The sequence below is a fragment of the Somniosus microcephalus genome, chromosome 13 (assembly GCF_052327205.1).
Source record: "Somniosus microcephalus isolate GS21.2 chromosome 13, FLI_Smic_1.0, whole genome shotgun sequence".
Classification (NCBI taxonomy): Eukaryota; Metazoa; Chordata; class Chondrichthyes; order Squaliformes; family Somniosidae; genus Somniosus; species Somniosus microcephalus.
In genome coordinates, this window is record NC_140999.1 from 190,439,239 (window position 1) to 190,456,293 (window position 17,055).

At 44.9% G+C, this 17,055-nt stretch overlaps 1 protein-coding gene across 1 annotated transcript in view; it reads right to left on the minus strand.

The window, feature by feature from the left end:
* The window catches only part of eif2s2 (eukaryotic translation initiation factor 2, subunit 2 beta), a 65,678-nt gene that overhangs the window by 35,042 nt on the left and 13,581 nt on the right, over positions 1-17,055 (minus strand). Inside the window, exons 2-4 of the mRNA XM_086005856.1 lie at positions 13,690-13,873; positions 9,537-9,631; positions 766-904 (exon numbers count right to left, since the gene is read on the minus strand). Of these exons, the coding sequence (XP_085861982.1) occupies positions 766-904; positions 9,537-9,631; positions 13,690-13,873 (418 nt within the window). The remainder of the gene's footprint in view (positions 1-765; positions 905-9,536; positions 9,632-13,689; positions 13,874-17,055) is intronic.

Genomic DNA, 17,055 nt, shown 5'->3' on the forward strand with positions numbered 1-17,055 from the left:
GAGAGGAAACCAAAAAGGGAACATTACTAGATTCCCAATAGTTGAAGCAATAAACTCGCTTTTGGCTTGGCATTTCAGGGCGCCGGTGCGCTTCAAACCACATGTGGAGCTGCAGCTTCAAACAAAACTTACTGCGGCAACGGGAATGTGAAAAATCTGTAGAGTAGCCCAGCAAAATAAATTACAAGCAACAATTTTAAATCTGTTACTCCCATCCTCAATATCCCCAAATAAGTTGATGTGTTTCAGTTCCGTCCTATATCCCTCAAAGTTATCATTAAGCGGGTCTACCCTTAGAAGTCTCGATGGATACCCTTGAGGGCTTTTATCCTGAAAAAAGAGAGAGATGACAGCTGCATTGATTGACTTTGATCTCCAAAATCTGGTTCCATAAATACAGGAATACAGAGATCATTACTACCTGTAACTCTACACGGGTTTTGGCAGCACTAAATAAAATGGTTTGGCAATGCCATTAAAAATTCAGAAAATAAAAGCAAACTGATCGGACATTTCTATTTTCTCCCCAGTCTCCCCTACACCTAGACTATCACCAGTGCTGCACATGCTAAGTTTAGAGTGTCAGTGCCCCGGAGATACCCCCCTCCCTCTTCCACCTCCACTCCAAGGCACCCGGACTATGTTTGCGCTTACCCACTGCGCTCCCTACTTCACTCCAATCCAGCGCACTCGTACCTCACCCATTGCCCTCCACCAGTGTGGGGGAAACCACAGATGGTCAGCTTCTGCTAATGAAATACTCACTGCCATCGGTCATCATTTCGTTGAATTCCCCGTCCTCGAAGGTTACAGCTTTTGGTTTCTTCTTCTTCATCATGCTCATGTCAAAGGCATCATCGTCAGCCTCTCCCTGCTCGGTCACTTCACTTTCAATCTTCAACTCCTAACAAAGACAAAGTAAGAGACACACTATTATACTATTGTAGAGAAAACCCACACCGGTTAAAACAGCTTTTTACCTAAGTTTAAAAAAAAAAAGAATCATAACCGTGCTCAGTTTATGAGGATAAAAATATTTGAGAAACACCTGTGAGCAATATGAGTCTGTTGTGCAGCGGCCATGCACACAACCAGAACACTACATTCAAAAGGCACAGCATTATGATCGTGAGCAACACAGGACACGCTCCGCTCTCCCAAACCGCTGGGAGCAGATGTGGTGCCAGAAATGGCCAGTCTTTTCTCCACGAGGAGGGAAGAGACACTGGATGGCAACCCACCCTGCACTAAGATCCTCCTACTAGTTGGTACATTCGGAGGACTGGGCGCGCAATCCTGCTGCCCACCCTCTGGCTCTTGGAATGGTATGAGGGAGACAAAGAAGGAAGAATATAATGTACAGAGCAAAAAAAAAAGAAAACGGTGCGAATCAAGTCAGGTATGGCACAAGTTGGACGCAGAGTAAAGCTCTCACTGATCTGTCCAAACCTCAACCTCAGAAAAGAACCCTAACATTGTGAAATGTCCACATCTCACTAGCACTCTTATTGCTTGGAGAAAGTTGGACGATTGCCACCGTGGACTTGCAATCCCTATCAACTCATTTCATGCATGGCCCTTACGAGGCCAGTTAGGTACGGGTGAGGAAGACCATTTGGTCTCAGCCTAGCTCACGTCCACCCAGAAAAAAAACCTTCAGCCCTTTCAACACAGCACTCAACTGCTTTCGAAATGATTTGTGTATTGCCTTCGCTACCCTACCCAGATGTCCATTCCATCTGTTGATCACACTTTATGAAGAACTCCCATACATCAACTCTTAAATATGCCAATCTAAAACCTGTGCCCCTTTGCCCTACTGTTATGAATTAAATTTGAGTAAATGTTCTGAATTTACCTTTAACCCCTCATAAATCTACAGTCTCCTCTAAGCCACTTCTTTCTCTACCTGAAAGGCCCAGCTTTCACCAATCATTCCGATAATTAATCTACTCAGTTACTGACTAGTGATTAGCCCTACATCGCCTGTCGACACCCTCTTCAAGGCCATGGACACACATTGTTTGGATGAGTACAGATCCAACAACACAAGAAGCTCAACATTATCCAGGACAAACCAGCCCACTCGATCGGCACCCTATCCACCACCAGCGCACCGTGGCTGCAGTGTGTACCATCTACAGGATGCACTGCAGCAACTCGCCAAGGCTTCTTTGACAGCGCCTCCCAAACCCACGACCTCTACCACCTAGAAGGACAAGGGCAGCAGGTGCATGGAAACACCACCACCTCCAAGTACCCCTCCAAGTCACACACCATCCTGACTTGGAAGTATATCGCCATGTCAAAATCCTGGAACTCCCTCCCTAACAGCACTGTGGGAGTACCTTCACCACACGGACTGTAACGGTTCAAGAAGGCGGTTCACCACCACTGTCTCAAGGGGCAATTAGGGATGGGCAATAAATGCTGGCCTTGCCAGCGACGCCCACATCCCAGAACGAATAAAAAAAATGAAGCAGAACAATTCAGGTTTTGAAGTGACCTATCCTATAACACATGTAAGTTATACCATCTAATTTTGACCCATTTCATTGGAAGAGCAAAGGGCACATGACAATCCCAGTTTTATTGGGGCAGTCACATTGAAGTGAAACACAAAACGTGATAGAGGATTGTTTTATCCCACAACATTCATCTAGTTCCCTGCATTCATTTTTATCATTTCACCAAGAAGGTTAAAGATTTTCAAATGGACATGGCTGCTCGGGAGAGATTGTGCCAGCGTGCAGCGTGAAATTACACAAATTTCTTTCTCCCCCCTCTGCCAGAATCAACTCACGGAGAATCCCTTCTATTTAATCACCTGTAAAATTCCCTTGCATGTGGAATTTCCCGATTAAAGGGGGGGGGGCCTTTATCTCAGCAACAGAAGTGAACAATCTGCCGATGAAACACCAACCGTTTCAAGTAGCAAAATGTCTAATCTCAGTCATTGGAAATCCCCTTTAATAAGCCTTCTAAAACATTGGTGGAACTGATCTGTAATTAGTTCAGATATCTGTATATATGCCCATCTACATCAGTGATGTTTGTCCTCTGCCTCAAACTGGGAAATCCCAAGCAGTCTGGGACCCGCTCCTGAAGGCTCACTTGACATACTCCACTCCCCCACCCCAAACTAGCTCCTGTGGGGAGGAGGAGGATCAATTAACTGTGACCCACCCATTGAATCAGCTGGACCATCACTAGGCAGAACCCCCTCGTTTCCCAACCTACCTAGATCCTAACCTGCGACCAATGGGGTACCACAGGGATCGGTCCTTGGACCCCAGCTATTCACAATATATATTAATGATCTAGACAAGGGAACTAGATGTAATATCTCCAAATTTGCAGACGACACAAAGCTGGGTGGGCGTGTGTGCTGTGAGGAGGATGCCGAGAAACTCCAGGATGATTTGGATAGGTTGGGTGATTGGGCAAAAGCATGGCAGATGCAATATAACGTGGATAAATGTGAGGTTATCCACTTGGTGGCAAAAACAGGAAGGCAGATTATTATCTGAATGGCAATAGATTGGGAGAAGGGGAAGTGCAACGAGGCCTGGGCGTCCTTGTGCACCAGTCGCTGAAGGTAAGCATGCAGGTGCAGCAGGCGGTTAAGAAGGCAAATGGTATGTTGGCCTTCGTTGCGAGAGGGTTTGAGTACAGGAACAAGGATATCTTGCTGCAGTTGTACAGGGCCTTGGTGAGACCACATCTTGAGTATTGTGTGCAGTTTTGGTCGCCTTATCTGAGGAAGGATGTTCTTGCCATGGAAGGAGTTCAGCGAAGATTCACCAGGCTGATACCTGGGATGGCAGGAATGACGTATGAGGAGAGATTGGGTCGATTGGGCTTATACTCGCTGGAGTTTAGAAGAATGAGAGGGGATCTGATTGAAACTTATAAAATTCTGACAGGACTGGACAGACTAGATGCAGGAAGGATGTTCCCGATGGTCGGGGAGTCCAGAACCAGGGGTCACAGTCTAAGGATAAGGGGTCGGCCATTTAGGACAGAAATGAGGAGGAATTTCTTCACCCAGAGAGTGGTGAACCTGTGGAATTCTCTACCACAGAAGGCAGTAGAGGCCAATTCATTAAATATATTCAAGAAGGAGTTGGATATATTTCTTAAGGCTAAAGGGATCAAGGGGTATGGGGAGAAAGCAGGGACAGGGTACTGAAATTGGATGATCAGCCATGATCGCACTGAATGGCGGAGCAGATTCGAGGGGCCGAATGGCCTACTCCTGCTCCTATCTTCTACGTTTCTATGTAACCCCCAAAAACCAGGAACAAATTACTTCAAGCCTTCGACTAGGATTGCTCACAACGCATACACGACCATGGCAAGAAACGGCAAATCGTCATTTGCTCTTCATGGCAAGCGCCATGCAATCAAAACATACGATGGCTTCATAAAATAAACTGCAAATGTCAATTCTCAAAAATACAGCAAAGAAACCTTCAGTAGGTGGAAAATGAAGCCGTTCGTACCATACATTCATAGAATTTTAAAGCACAGGAGGCCGCCATTTGGCCCATTGTACCTAAGCCGGCTTTCTGAAAGAGGTATCTGCTTGGTTCCATTGCTCTGCTTTCTTTCCCCCCTACCATAACTTTTCTCTTTCAAATATTTATCTAATTCCCTTTGGGAAGCTATTATGAATTCAGCTCCATTTCCGGTAGGGCACTCCATGTCCGAACAACTATAACCTCTCCCTTCATTCCTTTGGCGTAAATTTATGCCCTCCAGTTACCAATTCACCAACCAGTGGAAATAGTTTTCCCCGATTTACTTGATCAACCCCTCTCAGAATTTGTGGACACCTCTATTAGATCCCCTCTTAACTTGCTTTGCCCTAATGAAAAGAGGCCCAGTTTACCGAGTCTCTCCTCATAACTAAAGCCTCTCCTCTTGGTTATTGTCTCAGTGAATCTCTTCTGCATCCTTTCCATAGTCTAGACATCTTTCCTAAAGAAAGGCACCCAAATCAGAATAAAATTTCACTTTCAAAAAAGAGAAAACTGAACACGATCAAGTCCATTTTTGAATGGATATTCTCTTTCCCCCACCACCTCACCCCCAAAAAATATGATGTAGCCAAGAGAACAGGTGAAATTTCAGTCTGCAACTGACCACGAGGAGGCCAATCTGCTAGCTTTCCATCCCTCCCTGTGGAAAGCCCCTCACTATACTCATTACCACTGTCGTCCAAATGGAGTAACCTCCAAGTGGATAACAACAGGCGAAAAACCAATTTCCATCATTCTATCCCTTTCTCCAAGGGTACCCAATGACTGCACCCAAAGCTTTTTATTTTTAAATTCATTCATGGGATGTGGGCATCACTGGCAAGGCCAGCATTTATTGCCCATCCCCAATTGCCCTAGAGAAGGTGGTGGTGAGCCGCCTTCTTGAACCGCTGCAGTCCGTGTGGTGAAGGTGCTCCCACAGTGCTGTTAGGTATGGAGTTCCAGAACTTTGACCCAACAACGATGAAGCAACGGCGATATATTTCCAGGTCACGATGGTGTGTGACTTGGAGGAGAAATTGGAGGTGGTGGTGTTCCCATGCGCCTGCTGCCCTTGTCCTTTTAGATGGTGGAAGTCGTGGGTTTGGGAGGGGCTGTCAAAGAAGCCTTGGCGAGTTGCTGCAGTGCATCTTGTAGATGGTACACACTGCAGCCACAGTGCGCCGGTGGTGGATGGGGTGCCAATCAAGCGGGCTGCTTTGTCCTGGATGGTGTCGAGCTTCTCCAGTGTTGTTGGAGCTGCACTCATCCAGGCAAGTGGAGAGTATTCCATCACGCTCCTGACTTGTGCCTTGTAGATGGTGGAAAGGCTTTGGGGAGTCAGGAGGCAAGACACTCGCCGCAGAATACCCAGCCACAGTATTTAAGTGCCTGGTCCAGTTAAATTTCTGGTCAATATTGACCCCCCAGGATGTTGAGGGATTCGGCGATGGTAATGCCGTTGAATATCTACACTTCAACGAAAACAGTATTTACTTTTTTTCTGCAGGTTTATTTATTTATTTTTTTAAATCGGTGATTCCATATCTACATGAAGTACTAAAATAATCCCCCTCACACAAATTTGTATTGAGTATTATATTACATAGGATATATGGCACAGAAACAGGCCATTCGGCCCAACAAGTCCATGCCAGTGTTTATGCTCCACTCGAGCCTCCTCCATCTAACCCTGTCAGCATAACCCTCTATTCCCTTCTCCCTCATATGCTTATCTAATCGCCCCTTAAATGCATCTAAACTATTCGCTTCAACCACTCCCTGTGGTAGCGAGTTCCACATTCTCACCACTCTCTAGGTAAAGTTTCTTCTGAATTCCCTATTTGATTTCTCAGTGACTATTTTATATTGATGGCCTCTAGTTTTGCTCTTCCCCACAAGTGGAAACATTCTCTCTGTATCAACTCGTTCAAAACCTATCACAATTTTAAAGATCTCTATTACGTCACCCCTCAGCCTTCTCATTTCAAGAGAAAAGAGACCCAGCCTGTTCATCCTTTCCGGATAGGTGTACACTCGCATTTCTGGTATCATCCTTGTAAATCTTCTCTGCACCCTCTCCAGTGCCTCCACATCCTTTTTATAATATGGCGACCAGAATTGCACACACTACTCCAAGTGTGGTCTAACCTGGGTTGGATACAAGTTTAGCATAACTTCACTACTTTTCAATTCTATCCCTCTGTAAATAAACCCTAGTGCTTGGTTTGCCTTTTTTATGGCCTTGTTAACCTGTGGCGATACTTTGTGATTTGTGTATTTGTACTCCCAGATCCCTTTGTTCCTCTACCCCACCTAGACTCGCACCCTCCAAGTGATAAGTGACCTCCCTATTTTTCTTACCAAAATGTAATACCTCACATTGATCTGTGTTGAATTTCATTTGCCAATTATATGCCCATTCTGCAAGTTTATTCATGTCTTCCTGTAATTTGTTGTAGTCCTCCTCAGTATTGACTATCCCCCGCAATTTGGTGTTGTCCGCAAATTTAGAAATTGTGTTTTTGATTCCAAGGTCTAAATCGTTAATATAAATTGTGAACAGTGGTCCCAGCACTGATCCTTGTGGAACACCACGTCCCACCTTCTGCCACTCTGAATAGCTACCCTTTACCCCCACTCTCTCCTTTCTGTCTTGAAGCCAGCTAGCTATCCATTCTGTTATTTGTCCCGACTCCACATTCCCCGACCTTGTTCATCAGTCTATCAAAGGCCTTTTGAAAATCTAGATAAATTACATCGACTACATTACCCTTGTCTACTCTCTGTTACCTCTTCAAAAAAATTCAATGAGGTTGGTCAAGCAAGACTTTCCCTTTTGAAATCCATGCTGACTATTCATTATTATATTTTTTGTTTCTAGATGTTCTTCTATTTTCTCCTTTAGTAGGGATTCCATTATTTTTCCTACCACTGACGTTAAGCTGACTGGTCTATAATTCCCTGAACATGTTCTATCCCCCTTCTTAAATATAGGTATTACGTTAGCTATCCGCCAGCCCTCTGGGACCACATCTTTTTCGAATGAATTACTAAATATGTGTAGTAATGCCTCTGCTATTTCTTCCCTAGATTCTTTTAAAATAAGAACTTTAAAATGCTTCAATGTGTCACTCTGGGTCAGGACAATGTTATATGTTAAATGAAATATTAGTACGGATTCCTGTTATAATATGTGGATGTTCTCCAGTGAAATGTACTTTCTACCTTTGTGGTGGGGGTGGGGGTTTACATTTTCCAATTTTTGCTTCTCTTGAAGGTGCTGAATCTTTTTCGTTCCGAGAACATCGCAGTACTTTGCCCAAGAGGGCGTACTTCATGTGTGACCAGAACTTCGGGTCCCCACGGGTGAGTACGCGCTGGGTACTCACGCGTAGGCCCAACGAAAGTGCCGGTTTCGCGCATGCACTGCGCATGCGCGGGAAACCGGAACTTCCATTCCCTTGAAGGGGTTCAGAGGTCGAACACGTGCGCCGGTGAGGCAGCGCGTACGCCTGGAACTTCCGTTTATTTTGCAGGTTTTTCCAGGAGGGTAAGTCTTCAGCAGCTACGCTTCTAAAAAGCAGTTGCAAGGCCTGCTTTTAACAAGGTAAGTGGTGAATTAAGTAAAATTATAACATTTTTTCCACAGGTTTATTATTTTTAAATACTTTAAAGAAAGGTAAGTTTATTTTTAGCCCCGTTAGAAACTGTAATTAATTTTTTCAAAAATTTAAATTATTGTTTAAAATAGTTATTTTATGTAATTTATATTTATTTTAAAAATATGATTTAAAAAAAATTATTTGAAGTTTTAGTTATGTTTTGGGGCTGAATTGTATTAATAGATTTGACAGGTCTTCCTGTCAAATCTATGAATACAGATTCCCTGCTACCATTGGCTCTCCATGGCCCACGTGATCCCAGGGGACGCTTCGAACTAACTGCGCCCCTGGGATACGCAAGCACTGCGTGCCGGCAGTTGGAGCAGGCCCAGGATCGGAATCCCACGCGGGCCCACAGCTCAACGGCCGGCGCGCTAGGTAAGTGCAGGTCGGGGGCTTGTACCTGCGGGAAGCCCCCGACCCGAATTTCTGGGCCAAGGTGCGACAGTCAGTGGGGTCAGGATTATTCAGCAGATCCCTAATGACCACAGACACACACCATCCAACAGGAGTCCCCGACTCTCTCTTGATTCCACCCCCCCTCCCCGTAGCTAAAAGGCAGAGTCGATTGTAGTGCCCCACTGCTGCGATAAGCCAACCCAGGCTGAAGCAGGGTTCAAGCCTAGCTCAGTTGCTCACGCGGCCAGATTATTTATTTACTCTTTTACTTCATTATACACAAAATATCAGGGTAGGAAGCTAGAAGGACAAGGGCAGTAGGCGCACGGGAACACCCCCACCTCCAAGGTCCCGTCCAAGTCGCACACCATCCTGGCTTGGAAATCCAGCGACGATGAAGGAATGGCGATGTGTCAAAATCCCAGAACTCCCTACCATGTTCTCTTTAGGCTGTGCAACACTCTGAAGGTCCCGCGCAGCCGGGTTTTAAATGGCAAAACCGCGCATGCATGGTATCCTGAATGGGCCCTGTAGCCCGTTAAAGGGGCCACATGGCCCCCCGAAAAATTACAGGAACATTGGCTCCCTACCTAGCAGCACCGTGGGAGTACCTTTTTACCTTCACCATGTGGACTGCAGCGGTTCAAGGCGGCAGCTCACCACCATCTTCGCAAGGGCAATTGGGATGGACCATAAATGCTGGTCTTGCCAGAGACGCCCACATCTCGTGAATAAATACATTGTTTAAGAAAGCAAGTATTTCCCCCAGCCCCCTTGGAAATAAGGTATCCACCTGTAAACACACTGCAACTTGTACGTAGGGCTGGCAGCTGAAAAATGACATTAGGAGGTATCGATCTTTGGTTTACAAAGTAGAAGGGTTGGAAAGGACTTTCACGAAGCCCAAATGGTGAACTCATTGAGCCCCTCGTGTACCCTTAAAACTAACCTTTACACCATCATCAATATCAAAGGCTTTCTTGGGCTTTTTCTTCTTCTTCTTCTGATTGAAGAAGTCCAAGTCATCTAAATCATCTGTCGTATCTATGATTAAAGAAAGAAAAAAATTTGTAATAGTTTGTACCCGTCACCCTCTATAAACACCCTCACTGTAAATCGGTGATCCGAATCTTGGTTTCTTCACCCAACAAAGCACATAAGTAAGCGGTAATTCATGCTCCAAACAGAAACTGTGGCAGAATAAATATCTAATGATCAAACATTTCTCAGCAGATGAACACGATTGCCCAACAGCAGCTTGTCCACACAAATAAAAACAGAAAATGGTGGAAATACTCAGCAGGGCCGGCAGCATCTGTGGAGAGAGAGAAACAGAGTTAACGGTTCAGGTCGATGGACCTTTCGTCAGAACGTCAAGAAGTTAGAGATGTAACAGTTTTTAAGCAAGTTCAGAGGCGGGGAAAGGGAGGAGGAAAGGACAATAGGGCAGGTTGAGTTTTACACGATACCTGATCAAACACAAGAGAAACAGAAAGCAATGAAGGAGAGAGAGAGAGATATCTTTATAGGGGACTCACTTTACATTTGAAGCAGATCTGCCCAAGGCTCCCCCATCACCCCATGGGATACCTGGGTGTGGGCCATGTAGCCTCTGGGACCAGATATAAAGTTTCAATCCACATTGCTGATCTGGCTATATTGTGACATTCTGATAGAGGACTGATTTACTAATAAGGGAACATAGCTAAGAATTGCTCAGCTAACCTCCAGGCCCACAAAATTCAAATAGGACAAACCAGCGAGCAAGGAATCCAAGTACAAACAGGACTGAGTTGCCAGGGCTCAAGAGCAGTGGTTTGGACACTCCTGATATAAAGCACATATTATAGATCTTGGCCATTGGTCTGGGGAAAATACTCGACTCACCCACCCGCCCCCACCAAAGTTTCAAAATTTGACCCGTAACATAATTATGCAATCCTGTGTGATTTATGCTTTGTTTTTAAAAAAATTAATTTTCTAAACCAATCCATATCTGATATTGCTACCCTTCACCTTAAATGAAAACCTACCACAGTCTAGAATTATGGAGTCAACTACAGATTGGGTCCTTTAGCTACGCCCTGCGTTTCCGCTGATGTTCAACACTTGCGAGACATGGCTTTGAAGAGATGCTAACTTCTAGGATTCACCAGATATTAGAAATGCCTTCTTTACTCAGCGATGAATGATCAGCCAGGCAGAGAAGTGGAGACAAAAGCAGTGGGGTTGTTCAAGGTACAGCTGGCTGACACACTGGGTGAGTTAGGATACCAGGCGGGTGAGCTAACACTTTCTTATTTTCTTAGTTATGCTATTACCACTCTTCTAGCAGTGTCAATAGATACTCTTAGGATTTAAAGAAGAAACTAGGTGAGCTGGTACAACACATTGACTCTTTAGGAAGGCATTTACAAACAAAGATGTGTTTAAAGGAATTATTGTGTGGCTGCATAGTGTTTTCCCAAAAGCCTGGTGCTCGATGGGACCATGTGGTTTTACAGACTATCCTCATTAATCCCTGCCCGTGAAGTCATTAATGAAATAACATTTCTCCATTTGACATGGACACGCATCGCACAACCAGAAAAGCACGGGGTTTATTAAGATTAAACCAATCGTGGGATGTTTGACCAGAAGTCAAAAAGGTTTCTGCATTTACGTTTCCCAGCACGGATATGAGAGTTCCTGGGAGCAACTTCTTCTGCTGTCATTATATTGCAGCACTTTGCAAAACTACTGCACCCAAACAAAGCGAGACTCAACACATGATGCAAGATTCCAGCAGCCCGCTGAAAGCCAATAAAAGGCCAGAAACTTGAGATGTGTGTGCGTGATCTTTGAACAGCTGTACTTGCAGTAACTTCAGTGCTGCTACCAGTGCTCTGAATGCAGCCCGTTCTGTAAATGGGGCAATTTCATAGCACCAGCCCCATCGCACTACGGAACTGCTTTCACTAGGTGTCACAATAAGAGCCAGTCTGGGCAACACTTTTCTTAAGGCTAAAGGGATCAAGGGATATGGGGAGAAAGCAGGGACAGGGTACTGAATTTGGATGATCAGCCATGATCTCATTAAATGGCGGAGCGGGCTCGAGGGGCCGAATGGCCAACTCCTGCTCCTATCTTCTGTTTCTATGCAACACCTGCTATACTTTTCCTTAAACCCATGTGACAACCTGGGGCTCTGGTTGGGCATCAAGCTGACTGAACCAAGCAATTCGGTAATTAAAAAGTCTGTGCGCACCATTCAAAGCTCAGCATGATTTCTTCTAATGTTAAATGGAGCAATGTCAGGGGGCTCCCAGGTTAGAACCTGAGGCTATTACAGGAAACTTTCGTTTAACCGGAGGTTAAATGTCCGGAAAGCTCTATCTACCGGCAAAATTCAGGAGCCGTTTCCTATAAGTTTTTTTACTTCTCGTTGCTTTTTTTCCCCCCCAGTCGTGACTCCCAAGCGTCTAGCTGAAGCTGTTGCTTAGCTAGAGACGCTTTTAAGCTGCGGCTGACTGTTTTGAAGTTGTTCAACAGGTTTGTTGTTTCACACGGAGCTGAGAAGCTCCGTATGTTTTAACATTAGCGCTGGTTTATACGGCAGTTTTGATGGGACGGCACCAACTCGGTCCTGTCAGTGCCGGATACCAGAAAGTTTCCTGTATTTGACGAGATACTGCTCCACCACTACAGATTTAGAGAATTGGACTGCTGGACATATACAGGGTGAATGGGGTCAGATAAAGCTGTGCAAGTACTTTTGTTACTCCACCACATTGCTTCATGCAATATTTAAATAGAACCACACAAAAAGTGAATGCAGAAAATACTGCTGGTCAGACAGTTTGGCTTTCATCTCAAATCTCTAGGAAGCACCCAGCCTTTCAAAAGGTCAGTAAGGTCAGTCCGGTAACAAAGCATATTGTATCTCACCACTGTTCTAATAAACCCTACACTTGTTTTCCTCACTATTCAGTCTCAGAACAGAAACAAAATTCCATGGGCATGAAAGGGGATTTCACTAACCTGATAACTAATGGATTGCAGATTACAGCTCAAAGAAACTGCAGTGAACGGCTCTTCTACATCAAAAAAAAGCTATGAAATCTACAACAGATTCTGAAGGAATGAAAGATATGTTGCAAGAATGAGGAGTTCGAGCCCGGCTGTTTTGAATTGAAAAATAGAGGCTCTTAATATCCTCTTGAAGCCATAATTACGCCATGCTTGATTTTTTTTTGAACAGCCTCTTCTAGTGTAACCACCTGCCCCTCAAAACAAATCAGATCTGTGTACCAATGTGGCTGCGTTATCTGTCCACAGCTCCATCCTCTGCATGGCAACAATCACAGCAGCGCATCAGGGGACAACACTGGAAGTGCCATGGGGTTCTTTCTTGCGGTGAGAGCGCAAAAGTTGGACGGCGCGTTGCCGCACACTGCTCGTTTCTCTCCCCCACCACTTCCCGCACAGTGAGAAGACTCCGTCTTTTAAAGCATTTTATATGAATTCAACATACGGTGCCTCCCGCATGTGCTCTAATTAGTGGTCCGAGCCCAGTAGCTGCAGTACAGGTTCCAACAGGAGGGTGCCTCGTTTACGCTGGCTGGCTCCGTCTCAAACCCTCCTGCCCAGGGGGCAGCTTGGCGCAGACATGCTTGTAAGCGCGAGTGGAGTTCTATCCCAGGCCATTAAAGCTGAAATATTTGGAGAGGAAGGGCTGGAGGGCCAATATTTTCAGTACATTTAAATAGTTGGGGGGGGGGCGAGTGGAAAAAGTGGTCCAGGGGGTCCAAGGGACCCGATGATGACTTTATAGAATCGGTTGTGTCAATAGTAGCTGCCCCCCTTCAGGAGTCTCACACCGCTCCTCGATACTCAGACTGGACCCCAGCTCTGGAGCTTTAGTGAAACCTCAGCACTGACACAAAGCAAGGTTAAATCTGCAGTAAATAGACACTCTTTAAAAAAAAAAAAGACTCAAAATTCAAATCAGTTTTGCTCTTCTCTAGCGTCCAGTTAGTGTAAGAGTTAGAAATCACAAACTGAATTCCAGTTACATTTTTTAAATAGAATTTTGAATACTAGGTTAAAAGGAATCAACATACCTTTCTTCTTGTTGTCCTCTTCGTCTACCTCCGGAATCTTCTCCTCCACGCTCTCGGGTATTATTGCTTCCTTAGGCTCGGTCACTGGCATCTCCTCTGCCTGCTGTTCGGTGCCATCTTCTTCCAACATGAAAGGCTTCTTCTTTTTCTTCTTCTTCTTGGTCATAGTGGGATCAAAAATCATCTGTTCGAGCAAGATAAACGGGCATTGGATCATTCAGGGCCTCAGGTACAGTGGTGAGCAAATTTAAAAATTAGATGGTCCCCATTCTCCGGAATTCACTTTTATAAGAAATAAATTAAATTAAGCTCGAGTTACAAAGCGAATGCTGTGCTCCTGCAAAAGATCCTGGCTATTTTGTACTTAAGCCGAGAATTTTTTTCTTAAATGTCTATTTAAACATAAATTCAACCAATGCCTAATTGGAGGAGGACTAATTTCAGCGAACTGAGGAGGGATCTGGACTGGTTAAACTGGAGTCAAAGACTGGCAGGCTGAAATGTAATGGAGCACTGGGCAGCCTTTAAAGAGGAGATGGTTCGGGTACAGTCTAGATGTATTCCTACAAGGGGGAAAGGGAGGGCAACCAAAGCCAGAGCTCCCTGGATGACAAAGGAGTGAGGGAGTAGGGTGAAGTAGAAAAAGGGGGTATATGATAGATGTCAGCTTGATAATACAAGGGAGAATCAGGATGAATATAAAAAGTACAGAGAAGTGAAAAAGGAAATAAAAGGGGCAAAGAGACAGTACAAAATTGGATTGGCAGCTAACATAATAGGGAATCCAAAGGGCTTCTATAGGCATACTAACAGTAAAAAGGGTCGTCAGAGGAGCAGTGGGCCGATTAGGGACCAAAATGGAGAACTGTTGGTGGAGGCAGAGGTAATGAGTACTTTGCATCGGTGTTTACTAAGAGGACTTTGCCAAAGCTATGGTAAACAAGGAGGTTGCTGGGATACTGGACGAAATACAAATGGATAAAGAGGTACTAGAAAGGCTGGCAGTACTTAGAGTGGCTAAGTCACCCGGTCTGGATGGGATACATTCTAGGTTGCTGAGGAAAGTAAGGGTAGAAATTGCGGCGGTGCTGGCCACAACCTTCCCATCCTCCTTAGATACAGGGGCGGTGCCAAAGGACTGGAGGATTGCAAATGTTACACCCTTGTTCAAAAAAAGGGGAAAAGGATAAACCCAGCCATTACAGACCAGTCGGTTTAACCTCAGTGGTGGGGAAGCTTTTAGAAACAATAATCCAGGAGAAAATTAGCAGCCACTTGGACAAGCATGGACTAATAAAGGAGAGCCAGCACGGGTTTGTTAAGGGCAAATCGTGTTTGACTAATTTGATTGAGTTTTTTGATGAGGTAACAGAGGGTGGACGAGGGCAGTGCAGCCGATGTTGTGTAAATGGACTTTCAAAAGGCAATTGATAAAGTACCACATATTAGGCTTGTTTGCAAAATTGATGGGGCAGTAGCAGCATGGATACAAAATTGGTTAAGGGTTAGAAAACAGAGTTGTGGTGAATGGCTGTTTTTTCAGACTGGAAGGAGTTGCCCAAGGTTCAGTACTAGGACCACTGCTGTTTTTGATATACATTAATGACTTGGACTTGGGGGTATAGGGCACAATTTTGAAATTTGCAGAGTACACAAAATTTGGAAGTGTAGTGAACAGTGAGGAAGACAGCAATAGACTTCAAGAAGATATAGACAGGCTAGCAGAATGGGCGGACACATGGCAGATGTTCAAAGGGACCTGGGTGTCCTTGTACATGAGTCACTGAAAGTGAATGTGCAGGTGCAGCAAGCCATTAGGAAGGCAAATGGTATGCTGGCCTTCATTACAAGAGGATTTGAGTACAGGAGTAAAGAAGTCTTACTCCAATTATATAGTGCCTTGGTGAGACCACACCTGGAGTACGGTGTACAATTTTGGTCTCCTTACCTAAGGAAGGATATACTTGCCATAGAGGGAGTGCAACAAAGGTTCACGAGATTGATTCCTGGGATGGCGGGACTATCGTATGAGAAGAGATTGAGTAAACTAGGCCTGTATTCTCTTGAATTCAGAAGAATGAGAGGGGTCCTCATTGAAGCATACAAAATTATTACAGGGCTTGATAGGGTGGATGCTGGGAGAATGTTTCCCTTGGCTGGGGAGTCTAGAACCAGGGACCACAGCCTCAGGATAAAGGGTAGGCCATTCAGGACTGAGATGAGAAGAAATTTCTTTACACAGAGGGTGGTGAATCTTTGGAATTCTCTACCCCAGAGGGCTGTGGAGGCTCAGTCATTGGGTATATTCAAAACAGAAGTCGATAAGATTCCTGACTAGTAAGGGCATCAAGGGATATGGTGATAGGGCCGGTGAATGGAGTTGAGGTGGAAGATCAGCCATGATCTCATTGAATGGCGGAGCAGGCTCGAAGGGCCGAATGGCTGACTCCTGCTCCTATTTCTTATGTTCTTAATGCAGAGAAGTGTGAGGTAATACATTTTGGTAGGAAGAATGAGGAGAGACAGTACATGCTAAATGGTACAATGTTAAAGGGGGTACAAGGAGACAGAGACCCAGGGGTATTTGTGCACAAATCTATGAAGCTGGCAGGACAGGTTAACAAAGCAGTTACGGGATCCTGGGCTTTATAAATAGAGGCAGAGTACACAAGCCAGGAGGTTATGCTAAGCCTATATAAAACACTAGTTCGGCCCAGCTGGAGTATTGTGTCCAATTCTGGGTACCACACTTTGGGAAGGGTGTGAAGGCTTTGGAGAGGGTACAGAAAAGGTTTACTAGAAAGGTTCCAGGGATGAGGGATTACAGTTATGTGGATAGACTAGAGAAGCTGGGGTTGTTCTCCTTGGAGCAGAGAAGGTAAGAGGAGTTTTAATAGAATCATGAAGGGTTTAGATAAGAGTAACTAAAGAGAAACCGTCTCCAATGGCTGAAGGGTCGATAACCAGAGGGCCCAGATTTAAGGCGATTGGCAAAAGAACCAGAGGCGACGGGAGGAAAATCTTTTTTACGCAGCGAGTGGTTAGGATTTGGAATGCACTGCCTGATAGGGCGGTGGATACAGATTCAATAGTAGCCTTCAAAAGTGAATTGGGTAAATACTTGAAGGAGAAAAAATTGCAGGGATATGGGGAAAGAGTGGGACTAACTGGATTGCTCTTCGAAAAAGCTGGCACAGACTCGATGGGCCGAATGGCCTCCTTCTGTGCTGCACTATTCGAAGATTCTATGATCAGTGCAGCAGATGGTAGCTATCCCTCAATCCCCTATGTACTGTGTTAAGGACTATGGTGCAAAGACTTCTACCAATGTTAGAACTATTACAAAAATAGTCCATCATTTTATGC